This window comes from Hyaena hyaena, unplaced genomic scaffold (genome assembly GCF_003009895.1).
Source record: "Hyaena hyaena isolate Hyena2069 unplaced genomic scaffold, ASM300989v1 scaffold_337, whole genome shotgun sequence".
In the NCBI taxonomy this organism is placed as follows: Eukaryota; Metazoa; Chordata; class Mammalia; order Carnivora; family Hyaenidae; genus Hyaena; species Hyaena hyaena.
In genome coordinates, this window is record NW_024080966.1 from 98,797 (window position 1) to 115,280 (window position 16,484).

At 34.9% G+C, this 16,484-nt stretch overlaps 1 protein-coding gene across 1 annotated transcript in view; it reads right to left on the reverse strand.

Moving 5' to 3' along the window:
* Nucleotides 1-16,484, reverse strand: part of ACBD6 (acyl-CoA binding domain containing 6) — a 191,112-nt gene that overhangs the window by 88,843 nt on the left and 85,785 nt on the right. The window contains exon 5 of the mRNA XM_039249307.1: nucleotides 12,786-12,891. Within this exon, the coding sequence (XP_039105238.1) occupies nucleotides 12,786-12,891 (106 nt within the window). The remainder of the gene's footprint in view (nucleotides 1-12,785; nucleotides 12,892-16,484) is intronic.

The window sequence follows — 16,484 nt, forward strand, 5'->3', positions numbered from 1 at the left end:
TATGTAATGCCCATCTATGATCCCTTAGTCTTTGTTTTGAAGTCTATTTTGTCTGATAGAAGTATTGCTATCACAGCTTGTTTTTGCTTCCATTTGAATGATAAATGTTTTCCCATCTTTTTACTTTCAGTCTGTACGTGTCCTTAGCTCAGAAGTGAGCTTCTGTAGGCAGCATATAGATGGGTCTTGTTTTTTATCCATTTTGTCACCCTGTGTCTTTTGAATGGAGCATTTAGACCATTCAAGTAATTATGGATAGGTATGTACTAAAAGATATAAAGTCATAAGAAAGACAAAGTAATATGTAAAACTGTAGGCTGATTATCCTAAGCATGGTTGATATAAAATGCTCTATGGAAAGAAGGTAGACTTTTCTAAATCAATTAGAAATCCTGAGTTTTACTTTGGAATCCATTATGCACTAGCCCAATGGCTTACTTCATCCTGATCCATTTCCTCACCTACGGAGTGAAGAAAAGGATACTACTAAAACAATAACGCTAGTAGTATTTGTTGAATGAACGAGCTACAAGATAATGCCTTGTTAATTTTAAAGTACTTTATATACATGTAAAAAATAGTTTTCTTAAATTATTATGGTTACTTCTTCTGGTGAAAGAAACCTTGTGGATAAAATATGAGTACTTAAATGTAGGTAGAAATTATCTGTATATATAAATTTACTCACATATATTTCTTAAAAGGCAAGAAAATTCAGTTTGAAACTAAGCATTGCCCATTAATATCCCAAATTTACGCTCTGAAATATCTAAAAAAACATCTGATACAGAAATATCTCAAAAGTATCTAATAAAGTCTGCTAATACCTATCTTCAAATTTTGCACTTGTAAACAGAATAGATGATAAACTGTTAGGAGACAAAGAACTAAATATGAAACATTAGTTTTAATCATTGTCTACCTAAGACTCACAGTCACTATCAACAGATAGTCAGAAAATCTTGATTTAGTTAATTAAAGAGGCACATTTGGTTTAAAGAATAAAAAAAACCTTCTAGAACCTAATGGCTTTTCTGAAGAAATGAGTGATGCATAGTTTAACATGACTCTTTGAGGGTGGTAGTGATGTTGTCGTTTTTAAAGAATGGAATGTTTTTCTACATTAAGTTGAAATCTCTATGTCATTTTAGAAAAGATTTAAGAAGATATAAGTTGGGACAAAGCTGGTTTTAAAAGTAAAAAGCACCTTTCAAGAAGGCTTTTCTAAACCCACTTTTTACTCTTTATCTTTCAGACTCTGTTCAAGCACCTAGTAGTTCGACTAATTAAACCAGGTCTTTTCTTGAAACAAACAAACAAAACAAAGCCAACTTCTTCCTACAAATTATCCTTCTCTTTTTTCTTTCATTTACTCAATTTATTTTTATTTACCTGTGAATATATTTTCCTATAGGCTTACACAAAATCCAAAGAGGCAGGAAAGAAGAAAATTTTTAAATGTGGGAGCAAAATATTCACAATTTGTTATAGTAAACTATTTTGTTCAGAGCCCGCCAAGAATTTTGTTTAATGAAGACAGTTCTAAAAACCAAGTAAAAAATGTATTGAGTAAAGAGTCTCCTATGTCAAAATGTCTGTAGCTCTTAATGTGTATTGACCTGCAGTTACTAAGGCATGAATTCCAAAACCCTTAATATGGACAATCAGATATTCTAATAAGAATCTTGGGGGAAAATACCAATGTATAAAGTACTTTATAGTTCTAGTTAACTGTTTCATAGCTTTTACATTAAAAGAATCAGATAGAATTTCAAAGTCTCTATCTTCATTCTAATTTTAAGTGTACATTTTATGGATATGAAGTTAAACTATTAACAAGAATTACTGCATAGTTAAACCGATGTGTGATATACTTACACAGAGCACCTACCAAAAGATCTAGTAGTTAAGTAAGAAAACATAATATTAATATAACTAGTACTTTTTCCTCAAAGTGTACAGATAATTTCTACTTCTCAACCAATCTCCTGATTTCTCATTACTTTTAACCCAATAGGGTTATATCGACTAATGCTAAAATATAAATCTTCAGCTGTTGCGATGAGAAAGCAGACAAGCAACACATTTTACTGTTAATGGGAGATATATTTTAAATTTCCCATATGTGGTGCCAAAAATTTACTTTAGGGGAAACACCTATGACTGGACCTCAGTAGTGATTTTCACTTTAGATATATTTTCCAGAAAGGTAGCACTAGTATAGCAATGTTTTAAGAGGATGATGTGCTCTCAGACATTTACACTATGCTTTTTAATACGTTTTTTGACCTGTGATGTAATTAATTTTTGTAACACATTATTTTAATGGTACACTAATTAACCTTGAATTAGAATGAATTCCCTGACAATGACTTTCTGTGGAAGTGCAGAAGAGATCTACATTAAGACCACCAAATGATTAATATTTTTATGCAGTATTAAGAAGCTCAAAACAAGTGCAAGATTAAAAACTTACTTGTAAATAAACAAAGACAAAATAAATCAGGTTTTGGAAGTTTTGCTTTCAAAATATTCTATACTTAAAAGGACAAAGACCAGCACAACCAGGAGTCTGAATGCAGTCTTTACTTAAAACTATAAAGTTCCCATAAACATGCTCTAATTTAAGATTATTAATTCAAGTAATAACATAACAGTAATTTGCAGAGATGCCAACCTCATAACCATTCAGGACAAAATCAGGAAGTAAACACCTGTAGTTTCTTTTCCTTCTCTTTGTTAACCACAAACATATCTGGACCAATACAATGCAATTATTAAATTATTTTAGATACAGGATCTATAATCTCTCCTCCAAAAGAAAAACCATGAATTAGAAGCACATTAAAGCTATAGTTGCTTAAAGACTATCCAAATTCATAATGTAGTTTATGTATTTTTTAAATAATTGCTGTATCTTTTATAAATGATATAATCTCCTATACATTTTCAAGCTACATGCATTTATACTGCTACCACAAAAGGTGACAATCTTTGTTTCTAGTTTTAACAACTCTCCTAAAAAAATATCCTACAAGTATTTTGGAGATTAGAGGGAAAGGTCATTATTAAAAGGAATCTGTGGCCACAAGAAGACACACACACACTATCTGGAGAGCTCTGGATAAATTCTGGAATTCAAATACAGTAACACACAGGGGGTAAAAAAGAAAGAGTTCTCATCTGTTAGGCATGGGTGCAGATGCTGTCCTACCTCAGACAGATGAATGACTCCTAAGTGCTTGGAAAGTGCAGGGTGGCAGCTAACCTATTAAGTGGTATTACTTTCATACCTTCTGGAAAATACAGAGCTGGTCTTAATATGTTAAATGCTTCTTCAATATCCTTAGTTACTTGTCCTTATAAACTGTAGAATTTTTTTAAAAATAGATTTTCTCCTGATAACACATATTAAATGAAAAGAGAATGCATTATAAAATGAGTCTGGAAGTTCTTATAGTATTTTGAGAACAGACACAATACACCATACAAAGACAAAAACCTGGCCAAGTTGGTATGTTTACATTGGTAAGAGTTATCATCTTGCCATTCTGTGCAAAGGAAATACTGTAAACAAATCGACTGGAATTTCTGTCTGCAAAAGAACTGTTTCAATGGACAATGGTAGAGACTGACCTCGGCTACCAATAACCTTCCATGTCTCTGTCTCCTCCATCCTCTCCTTACCTTCTACCTTTTGCTGCTGCTGTAGCAGCTGGCTACAGTGACAATTCCCTCACCTGCAAGCACCAGGAACTACACAATGCCTTGTACGTACACCTCCTTCTCAATAATTAATTGACACACGATGTTGTTTCAAAAACTTGCATACAGGACTAGGACCGAGAGGCTGTTTAAGGTTTCCACATGTACCCAGCATGGAAGCTAGTGGCTCCCTGTAGAACAACTTATTTACCAGCACTAAGAAGAACACCACAAATCAATATATGTGATACATATTTAAAATGAGCAACTACTTGATCTCTTTCATGGGCTAGATCTAAGGTAAAGAGAAATGGTGTTGCTGAGTTATCACGAAATTGAGAAGGATTTTAAATTTGCTTAAAAAAATTTTTTTTTCCATAAGGAGTTACTATGCCATACTGGCAGTGACTTAAGAGTGACGAAATAAGTAAAGGAGATATTACTTTATCCTGTATAAAATACGTAATAACAGCAATAATAAGTTGCCATGAAAACAGCCCAGGTGTCCATCACAAGACAATGGATAAGTAACAATATATTGTTTTGAGGAAATATTATTCGGAAATATAAAAAAAAAAAAAGGAAGAACTGATTTACACAACAAAATGGATGAATCTCAAAAACATTACACTAAATGGAAGAAAACTTACACAAAAAGTATTATGATTCCTTTTATATAAAGTTCTGGAACACATAAAATCAATCTATGGTAGAAAAAGTGTTAGAACAGTGGTTACCTTTGTGGAATTAGAAGAAAAAACCAGCTGCGAAGGGGCAGGAGGGAACTTTCTGGGAGTGAGTAATGTTCTATATCTTGACAGGAGCTTCAGTGACACAGGTATACACATTTATCAAAATTAAACAGAATGCACAGTTAAGACTTGTGCATTTCACTGTATGTAAACACTATCCTAAAAATCAAACTAACACTGTATTCTAATTAATTAAATGATGCTGAAGTATTTAGATGGAAGCAAAATACTCTGAAATGCATTAAAAATGAGATAGATTGATTGATGGGTACAAAGATGGATAGATACTGATAAAGAAAGCATAGTAAAATATTAGTGGTAGAATCTAGGTGGTAGGGATATAGATGTTCACTGTAAAATTCTTTCAACCTTGCTGTACGTTTAAAATTTTTCATAGTAAAGTTTTGGGAAAAAATGAAACAAAAATCTGTACACCCACATTCACAGCAACATTATTCATAACAGCCAAAATATGAAAGCAACTCAAGTGTCCAAAGACAGATGCTTAGATAAACACAATGTGGTATACACATACAATGCAATACTATATGAATATATATAAGAGGAAGGAAATTCTGACACATGCGAGAACATGGATGAACCTGAAGACATTATGCTAAGTAAAATGAGCCAGTCGTAAAGGACAAATATATATGATTCCATTTACATGAGATATCTAAAGTAGTCAAATTCCCAGAGATAGAAAGTAGAATGGTGGTTGCGGGGAGGGGAGGGGGAAGATCAGGGAGGGAATGCGGAGTTAGTGTTTAATGAGGACAGAGTGCCAGCTGGGGAAGATGAAAAAGTTCTGGAGATGGATGGTGGTGGTAATTGCACAACAATGCAAACATATTTAGTGCCATGGAGCTGCGCACTTAAAAATGGTTAAGATGGTAAATTTTATGTTACGTATATTTTACAATAAAAAGAAATAAAAAGTTGCCAAAAAGCTCTTAAGATTTAAACTATTTTTCTAATTTTGTATTAAAACTGAGTTTCTGATGTACAGTGAGGCTAGATTTTGAAATGGTGCTGCCAGCATTAATGCAAATGAGACTAATGTGACAGTTCAGAACACATTTCTCAATTATTAGTGCGAATGAACAAGTTCCTTCAAATTACTGTGTAAATCAAATGTACAACCAAAATAACACAGACTCAAATGCAGAGAGCTATTTAAAAAGATACATTTTGTTCCTTTCTTAAATCTTATATAAAAGCATAAATTTAGCCTCAGTGTATGGACTGTGCTTCTTAAACCTTTTGTTAGGTTAATATTCTCAGTTTTACCAGATATTTCAGAAGTTTCTAAGGCAAAAGCATGTAGGTTATATTGTGATATGAGCCACAAATTTAAAACAAAGCAAGAAGGGAAAGGAATGAAGAGAAAGGTAACCTCCTTCAAAGCATTTGAAAGAATCAATAAACTTGGAAAATGGTATAGAAAAATGTATCTACAAAAACTTTCTTCTGTTACAGGAAATACAATGTCCTAATTACTATGTCACCTAGAAATACCATGCAATTTTCTCAAATTAGAAATATATGCCTTAATATATTAGTAATTACAACTTAAATAGTATAGAAACTATACTTATCCATAATAAGTTAACTTCATTATAAAATATGATTTTATTTAAAAGCATTTTACATCTATGTTTATGTGCCATGATAGTTATAGACCCAAATATACATATATATATGTATTTCCAGCAATATATGACTGTTTATTTCAATATAGAGAAATGCTTGCATATCATTTATGACTATAAATTAAATTTCTATGACTATGACTTATCATTTTATGACTATAATTAAATTTCTTTATGTGCTTATAGCAAACTTTAAGTATAATAAATGTAATTTTTAGTCATCTAAGGACAAGAATGAAATTGGGTTGAACTTGCTGGATGAACATTTTAAATAAAGTCATATACCACCCCAAAGAATCCTAGGCAATCAGTAATGAAATCTCTCAAGCTCAAATATCAAATAGATAGACACAAAGAACTGGATGTCCTTTCAAAGCTGTAATTGTCACCCAACTTATTATAGCAGGGGAATGTCTTTCTTTTTAAATAAAAGGGTTAAAAGTATTTTACAAGCAATTTTATTTCTGACATTTCATACTTTTGGCCCATCATCAAGGCTTAAGTTGTTGTTTTATTTGTTAGACCTTTAAAAGTCATGAAGCAATACCATTTATTTTATTTAGGACGTTAAGTTTGATTCTAATTTTAAGCTCTCATTTCCCTCATGTTCTTAAATTAATTCGTACCGATCCCTGATTAATAATAAAAGGCTTGCCATCAGTATTCAGGGCCCAGCCTGAGATGTCATGGCTGAGAGGGCAGAAATCTGCTTGGAGCAATGAGAGAACCCAACTGAATTCTTGGCGTCTCAGTCTATGAATGTGTAAGCACTTCATCTGTTCATGGAAACACAATGTTCTGGCAGGCTGGGGGTGAAGGTAGCTGCATGGGTAACAAACTGGAAGACCTAGGAAGCCACACTACATCAAAGTAACTGAATAACAGAAGCAATACATTTTATATGTTCTTTTTATCTTTGAAAAAAAATTATTAGTGTACGCTATTTGTGTTCTAGACATTTTATTCCTATGACTGCTGTCCAATGATCTTTGCAAAGGTCATGTGTAGATTTGCCTCTTAGTACTATTTTATAAAAGAAATTGTTATAAATCAGAGCATTAACACTAGCAGGGCCAAATGGAAATTGTATATCCTTAAATCCAGTGGCAAAAAGAACACTCTCTCAGACCCCCATTTCCACTTAGCACTTATATGTATTTGACAACTTTGATTTAGCTCCTGTCTGTAAAATGAGGATAGCATCTACTTACAGGATTGTTGGGAAGATAAGTGAAAATACTCTGTAAACTAAAACACACACCACATAAAGTTTATTCTGTAAGATGGAAAGTTCTCATAGGGAACATCTAGTACATGCATGATGCATTCCAGGGAAAAAGTGACCTTGAAAAGTTAAGTGGGCTTTGAGTTTCCAGTTCCATATATAAGGGTCTTGGAAGTTAACACTCCATCCTAACAATGAGCAAAATGCTGAAGAGACTGGAAAGTCAACTATTCTTGGATCCATAAGAGAGGGGAGGACGCAGGGCAAACCACTGCCCCCAAGACTAGAGACACACACAGGTCACTTGACTTTCGAGTTTCATAAGTGAAAACTACCCCAGGAACCAGAGCCAGGGGGCAAAACCAGATTATAATGACAAATTGCTGAAGGCTCAGTATGGACAACGTTGAGTTAAAAACTCCAGTGGGAGGAGGGTACAAAACTTTCTGAGATTTACCTCCAGGAGCTTGACCAGGTTCCTAAAGTAACTTTCGGAGAAAAATCCCCACCCACTTCTGGAAGGGAAAATGAACCCTTCTAAAATATGCCAGAGCACTGTGTTCTTAACGAGGCCTGTCTTCAGGGACAACTAGTTACCCAGAGCCTAACTTGCTGGGCTCCAAAGCCAGCCCACTCTAGCCATCCTATTCCACCTAAGCAGGGAGGAGAAAAAGTAGAAACACTTGTGAGATTCACAGTCCAGAGGCATAGGCTCAATAAAGACTGAGACCTAGTCATAGGATGACAGAGCCCTTGCCCTCCCCCATGTCTCTCCACATTACATGAGGACTATTTAAAGCAGTTCCCTTTATCTGATATATGATGTGTAGCAGCTATCAGTAAAAATTACAAAGCATACCAAAGGGCAAAAAACAATTTGAAGAGAGTAATTATCAGAGCCAAACATGGCAAGGATATTGGAATTATCAGGCTAAGAATTTAAAATAACCATGATTAATATGCTAAAGACTCTAACAGATAAAATGGACAGTGTACAAGAACAGATGGACAATGTAAGCAGAGAGATAGAAATCCTAAGGAAGAACCAAAAAGAAATGCTAGAGATTAAAAAAAAAAAGTAACAAATAAAGAATGCCTTTGATGGGCTTAAGAGTGTCCTGGATAGAGCTAAGCAAAGAATCTCTGAGCTAAAGGATATATCTGATAGAATCCTCGAAAACTGAAAAGCAAAGAGAACAAAGACTGAAAAAAGATCAGAACATAATATCCAAGTACTGTGCAAAAATTACACAAGGTGTGACACATGCATAATGGAGACACCAGAAAGAGAAGAAACAAAAGAAGGTACAGAAGAAGAATGTGAAACAATGACTGGATTTCCCCCAAATGAATGCTGGACACCAAGCCACAGATCCAGGAAGGTCAGAGAACACCAAGCAAGATAAATGCCAGGGGCACCTGAGTGGCTCAGTCAGTTAAGCATCTGACTTCAGCTCAAGTCATGATCTCATGGTCCACAGGTTCAAGCCCTGCGATGGATTCAGCGCTGCTGGTGAGGAGCCTCCTTGGGATTCTCACTCTCCTCCCGGCACTCCCCTGCTCTCACTTTCTCTCATAATAAAAAAAACCTAAAAAAAATATATATATATATATATATATATACATACGCCAAAAAACCCTACACCTAGGCACATTATTTTCAAACCATAAAAAGTTGAAGACAAAAAAATCTTAAAAGAAGCCAGAGGAAAAAATCCTTACTTATAAACAAAGAGAAGAATTACATCTGTTTCCTGGGGCGTCTGGGTGGGTCAGTCGGTTAAGCGTCCGACTTTGGCTCAGGTCATGATCTCACAGTCGTGGATTCAAGCCCTGCGTTGGGCTCTGTTCTGACAGCTCAGAGCCTGGACCCAGCTTCAGATTCTGTGTCTCCTTCTTTCTCTGTCCCTCCCCCGCTTGCGCTGTCTCTCTCAAAATAAAATAAAGACACAAAAATAATAATAATAAAAAAACAGAATTACATCTTATTCCTCCTCAGAAACTGTGCAAACAATAAGAGATTGGAGTGAAATATTTAAAGTGTTTTTGAAAAAAAGCTTCACCAACCTAGAATTATGTATCCTGAGAAATTTTCCTTCAAAAATGAAAGAAAAATAAAGACTTTCTTAGGCAAACAAAAACTAAGGGAATTTGTTGTCAGTAGACTGGAAAAAAATGTTAAAAGACGTTCTTTAGAGAGAAGGAAATTAGTATAGATCAGAAATTTGGATCTACATAAAGAAAACGAGAAGAAAGAAGGAATGAGTGAAGGCAAAATAGACTTTCGTTTTTCTTATTTTTCATATATCTAACAGGTAACAGGTTGTTATGTGTGTGTCAGGTGTTGTTCAAGTACTTTATAGATATTAACATAACCCTCCAAACAATGCTGACACAGGTACCACCACTATTCCCATTTCACACATTAGGAAACTGAGACACAGAATAAACATGACAAAAGTCACAACGCTCGAAAATGATAGTGCTAAGAATTGAATCCTCGTAGTCTAGCTCACCACAGTTATACTGCTTCTAATTATTCATTCATTCAATCATTCATTAGTTCATCAAATATTTATTGAGCATGTGGAATATGCCAAAAACTAGGATAAAACATTTTCAACAATGAAGATCTCAAAATGTTTACCTTGCTCAGGAAGCTACTGGAAGATAGGCACCATCAAAACTGCGCAACAGATAAAAAAGGAAGTTACTGAAGGAGACACTTCATCCAAACAAGGAAGTAAACAATAAAAGATAAAGACCCGAGATCCAGAAAACAGAAGACTCCAGGAGAGAAGGGAAGAGAATTCCCAGGACAGAGGTCCAGTATCATCCCAAGATGACATCTATGCAACAGGCTTAGAGGGCAACCAGTGGAGATTAGAGAAGAGGAAGAGAGGAGAGTTCCAGAAGGGAAATCACTAAAACAACATGGGATTGACTACCTGATGTGTCTGCACATTCTGCAGCGAAGACCTCTTTTGGGCAATTTGAGGAAAGATTTAATGACAGAAACACAGAAGATATAACATATAAAAACCAAAAAAGAAGCAATTATTAGCCTTAAGAAAAACACAATGTTGTGTCATGGTATATAGATTGCATTATTCATAATTATATAATTATTCATTTCCTTCCCACCATTGCATTGCTTCCATGTAATCAGAATGGGCTTCCTATCATACAGACTTGGGAGTTTGGTCCCATGACTTGTTTTGGCTGAAGGAATGTGAGTAGATATGACACATGCTATATCCAAGCAGAAGTTTTAAATGAATGTGTGAGGTCTGATTCTGTCTGCCTTTAGTTCTGCCCCAGAGAATATGACATTGAGACTGGATCTCAGTATGACAATGAGAAGACACATGAAACTGACATGAACTGAACCCAAACAAGGCTAGCAAACCCAGCAGAGCCTTGACTGACCCCAAACTCTTTTGAAATATGAGCAAGAAATAAATGTAGTTATTAGCTGCTGAAATCTGGCTAATAGCAAAAGCTGACTAATACACACAGTACCACCTATGGCTCAGCAACGAACATAATTTACATAGTAATAATGACATAATTACATTATGGCTATATCACAATTATAAAATAATATTTTAACATTGATTCCGTAGAGATGCAATCAGAAAGCTGAAACTAAAAGTTGTGATATAGCTGTTAGGAGGGTGGGCAGAGTAGGAGTGGGGAATACGAGTAAAACAGCTAAATCCTAATATAACAAAGAGGAAAATCAATAATGTCAAGAGATATAAGTATATTATTTAGAATTATGCAGGTAAATTGCAAAAGAAACAACTAAAAGAATTGAGAGTTCTTGCCTCAAGGGAGCTAGAATCAATGTGAGAAGGGTACAAGTAAAGGAATACTCTTTTTGTTATAAGACATAATACTGATTTTTCCTTGAATTACCTGCATGTATTAGTTTTATAAAAATCTTAACTCACAAGTACAAAAATAAAAAACAATAAAATCAAGGGAAGCAGTCACACCTGATTTAGTGGGGGAAAAAAAAAGTATCCTCATCCAGAAAGGCAAAAAAAAACCCCAAACAAACAAACAAAAAAAACAACAACACCCTAGTGGGAATCAAAAGACCTGGTTTTAGGGGCACTTGGGTGGCTCAGTTGGTTAAGTCTCCGACTCTTAATTTCGGCTCAGGTCATGATCTCATGGTTAGTGGGATTAAGTCCCACATGGGGCTCTACAGAGACAGTACAAAGCCTGCTTGTGATTCTCTCTGCCCCTCCCCTGTCACATACACGCAGATGTGAGGGCCCTCTCTCTCAAAAATAAGCAAACATTAAAAAAGCCTAAAAAACCAAAAGACCTGGTTTTATTATTTCACAATCTGGCTTCTACTTTTCTCCACCCACATCTCTCTTAGCTGTTTGTTTCATTACTTAGGGAAGAACACACTATTACTGGGCCTCTTTACTGCAGAATTACAGTCTTTTATTTTCAGTTCCAGATGTCACTGACAATATGTATTACAGGAAAGATATCACCTAAAAGTGAAGTAAAAATAAGGACTAAGCAGCATAAAGAACTCTCAATCAGTACATACACTGATTATTTATCTACTCCTCATATTATCTATGATCACTGCATGTCTCTTCCTAACAATCACCACCTTTTGGTCATTTCAATCATCTTACATTGCCTTAACAAAGAGTAAATAAAATGATTAAAACTGAATTAGTAAATGTTGTTTCCTATTTAACAACTGTAACACAGGGACAGTTTAAGCTCCATGTGTAAACAGTTTTATTCATAAAACAAATAAATTAAAAAGTAACATATTTTACAAAATAATTTAGTATAGACTCCCTTTAAGTAGTGGACCTACATTTAAATGAATGGATTTACTAAAATTCTGATACACAGTATTCTAGAAACATATTTACTGAGCAAAGGACAACATACTTGTTTAAAATACAATGATAGAGGGGCACTTGTGTGGCTCAGTCAATTAAGTATCTGACTTCAGCTCAGGTCATGATCTCATGGTTCATGACTTTGAGCCCTGCATTGGGCTCTGTGCTGACAGCTCAGAGCCTGGAGCCTGCTTCAGATTCTGTGTCTCCTCTCTCTCTGTCCCTCTCCCCCTCTCAAAATAAATAAACATTAAAAAAATCTTTAAATAAAAAAAATAAAGTACAATAACAGAAGGTGTAAAAACTATTTATAAATATTGTAAAGAAACGGAAGTTACTTGACTTCAGCAAGCTTCAGCTACTAACTTATACAACATCAACAGAAAGATGATGGACCCATATACAGAAAGCATCTTAAGTGGGTGACACTATCTCACATAGATATTTTGATACAATCTTCATCATACTGTATTCTGAGTTGTAGTTCATAAGCCATTTCGAAAAAAACACTGGTGCAAAAACAACAAAGCATAAAAAATAATTAACAAGGCATGTTTTTCCATACCTCTTCATCTTTCATATTCACATCCATATTTTTCGATTTGATGACTTTGGTTATATGGTCAATGTTGTTTTCCCTGCAGTAATCAAATATGTTTTTGTCTTCTTCCCTAATTGGAGTAAAAATAAAAAGTGTTTTACTAAGTAACTCATAAAAGTTACACATTTTTAACATAACCAGTTTACTGCTCACAAACATTAATGGAATTTCTGTTTTCATGAAGAAGTTTGCATGAACAATAATGGATTTTCCATAAGACATAATATATCCCATCTCTAAAGTTATTAGCAACTATAATTACAGGGAAAAGCTTCCTCTGTTTTAACAAGTTACACTAATACACTGCTACAACACTTAAGTAGATTTTCTCAGCCCTCTTCCTTTCCTCAGTTCCTTTTACACACCGACAGGTACAAATTTCCTGACCCAGAATTTTCAGTAGTAGCACTGAACAAGGTTCAGTAACAAGGTTATTTACTATTGTCTATACAGAAGTATCAAAAGATCAGGACACAGCTTGTTACTTTTCTTACAGGGTAACAGAATAAGTTGATTCTAGCTACTCACGTTCACACACACACACACACACACACACACACACACACACACCAAAAAAATGTAATTTTCTTAAAGGAAAGACAAAGCAATTTTCTTAAAGATAATTAAAACATCACAAAATTCAGAATCTTTTATGAGATACTAGAAACAAAGACTAGGAACAAAAACTGGGAAGCATGTTATGCACCAGTGCTATTCTAAGTTTACGGATCAACTAAATTCATTCACTCTTATCCAACAACTTCACACAAAAAAGAAACGGGTAAGGAAAGACTATAAGACTTGCCAAATAGCATCACATTTATTGAAGGTAGAACAAGAGCTAGAACTCACGCAGATTGATTGATTTTGTAAATGGTACGTTTTTCTATTTTATCAAGCTACATTTGGACTACTGAGCTAGTCTATTCTACAACCTAATGTATAAGTTAACATGAGGCCTAGGAGTCCTCTAAAATAGTATACAGAATTGTGTAAATGTGTGTGCATTTTTCTGGGGTAAGGGGTAGCATCAGTCTTTAAAAATGAGTAATTCCCAAATGGACCAGTAATTTGGAATACTATCAATAAGACTGTTCTATATGTGGACCATACATATAGTGTGGCATAAAAGAATGCAAGATGAATTCCAAAAATTATACTAGTATGTTTTACAACCTGCAGGGCCATAACTTCTATTCATCACTAATGTAAGCACTGGCCATAGGAGCCCTCCTATCCTAAAAAGCAATTTAAATACTTTATACCCTATAAAAAGCTATTTCCACTCAGAGGTTAATTAACTTAAAACACACTACTTTAGCATTAACTATCTAAGCTTTCCTTATGCATGTGATGTATTTAATTGGGCACCTACTACATGCAAAGGCACTGGGTAAGATTCTGTTAGAAACAGATAAACAAGAAACTTTACATTCGATACAGTTAGGATGATAAAATCTATATACCATTAACATAAAGTAAAAATGAATCTTTAAAAAGGCTTATACGAGTACACAGGGATAACAGCCTATTTTAACCTGGAGAAAAAGAGGTAGATTTCCAGGAAGAAAAGGAATATATGGCCTCTCAAAAAAGTCCATTTTACAGAATAGAAAATGCTTTTCTAGATCACTTTTTCTGAAAGAAAATTAGATAAGCCTGAGGCCAAACTCCAAAAAGGAGAAGTATGATTTTCAAAATTAAGGCTGCATATACTACTACTTCAGCTATATTTATCACAAAAAAACAATGTTTCCATGGAAAAGCATATTAAGAATTCTGACTTGGAAATAAGAGGGACCTGTTTTCCTACAATCCAATAAGAGAGAGCCCTCTAATTCAAGAAGCAGCAACTTTAAGTATGAGAGAAAGGACTGTATCATTTTAAGTCATAACAAAAAATACACTTTTATCCAGTTGTTTTGAACTTGAAAATAATGGACAGTTGGTGGTGAGGCACAGAAAGGAAGGTAAGGAAGATCCCTGGGATGTAGGTTAACCACACCCAGTAATACATAAGGGTTATTCATAGATGAGAGGACCTTCTGAATCTATGAGGTCTCCTGAATCCCAAATGAGTGTGTATACTTACGCCAGAAGCAGTATAAGAGTAAATATAGTACAAACTTATTTAAAGTTTTATTTTACTTATTTTATTTTTTCAATGTTTATTATATGTATCACTTACATAAATTATTTTGTTTGGATGTGTGAATGTTTTGGAGGGCAAGAGCAATTTTTTTTTTCATCTGAATACCAGTTTAACATCTGTTATCACCACTGAGTATGTCAGCATACAGAGGACTTAAAAAACACTTATGGGTAGGGGCGCCTGGGTGGCTCAGTCAGTTGAGCATCAGACTTTGGCTCAGGTCATGATCTGGGGGCTCGTGGGTCCGAGCCCTGCGTCGGGCTCTGTGCTGACAGCTAGCTCAGAGCCTGGAGCCTGTTTCCAATGCTGTGTCTCCCTCTTTCTCTAACCCTCCCCTGCTCACTCTGTCTTTCTCTCTCTCAGAAATAAATAAAACATTTAAAAAAATTTTAAAAAAATACTTATGGGTAGAATACACAGTGTAAAGTAAATATGAAAACAGAAATTCAGTAAAATCACCACAATGTACCACCAAGTTAAGTGACTAAGATAAAAAAGAACATTAAGTGATAGTCAGGCTTGGTTGCTAAGTAACAGTTCACCCTGCTCCATGTTTTGACTACCTTACGTTGCCAGCAACCAAGCTGTCTTTATACAATGTCACCACCTAGTGTCCCAAGTGAAGAAACATCTGGAGCAACATCTTTCCACATCTCTTTTCTTTTCCCCCAACAAGATTACATACAGTTTACAAACAAATTCTCTTTTCCCCTCTACATTTCCCTGTTAATAAAGTATTCCGTAGGCGATCTTTTCCTCTATAACTACACTTACCTTAAAACATGTGCAAATGAACTCAACCATTACCAGATACAGTAAAGCCTAAGCAAATGTCAGTGCTCTTCTACATCTTCTCACTTTATCTTCCTTTCTCTTAACGATTCTTAGCCAGCTATTTTCCTCTCTTTGCTGAATATGAGTGATAAAATGACAAAATCCATTCTCTATGGATAAGCATGAGTTATGGCCAAGATACTACCCTCAAGGATATCCCAATATCCCTAGCAAAAGACAGAATGTTTGTCTCTACTCCAAATTTCCTAAAATTGACAGAATATACAATTGTGTATCTGAAGGGGAAAGAAGTCACTGGTTTTCTTTGAAATTCTTTTGAAATATTAGAACATACCCTTATGGAAGAGAAGAATGTTGTTTAAGTATGTTGTCTTTCATCAATGATAGGAAGAACAGATCTTTGCACACTTATACAAATATAATCTGTACCACTTTCTACAAAAACTGCATTTTCCTATCAAAAGAATATTTCCGGGGCACCTGTGTGGCTCAGTCAGTTAAGTGTCTGACTCTTGATTTCGGCTCAGGTCATGGTTTCACAGTTTGTGAGCCTGAGCCTCCCGTCTGGCTCTGCACTGACAGCATGGACCTTGTTTAGGATTCTCTCTCTTCCTCTTTCTCTGCCCCTCCCCCACTCCTGCACAGGTTCTCTCTCAAAAATAAATAAATACTTAGAGAATACTTCAAACAGGTTTCATAAGGAGCCACCTAAAGTC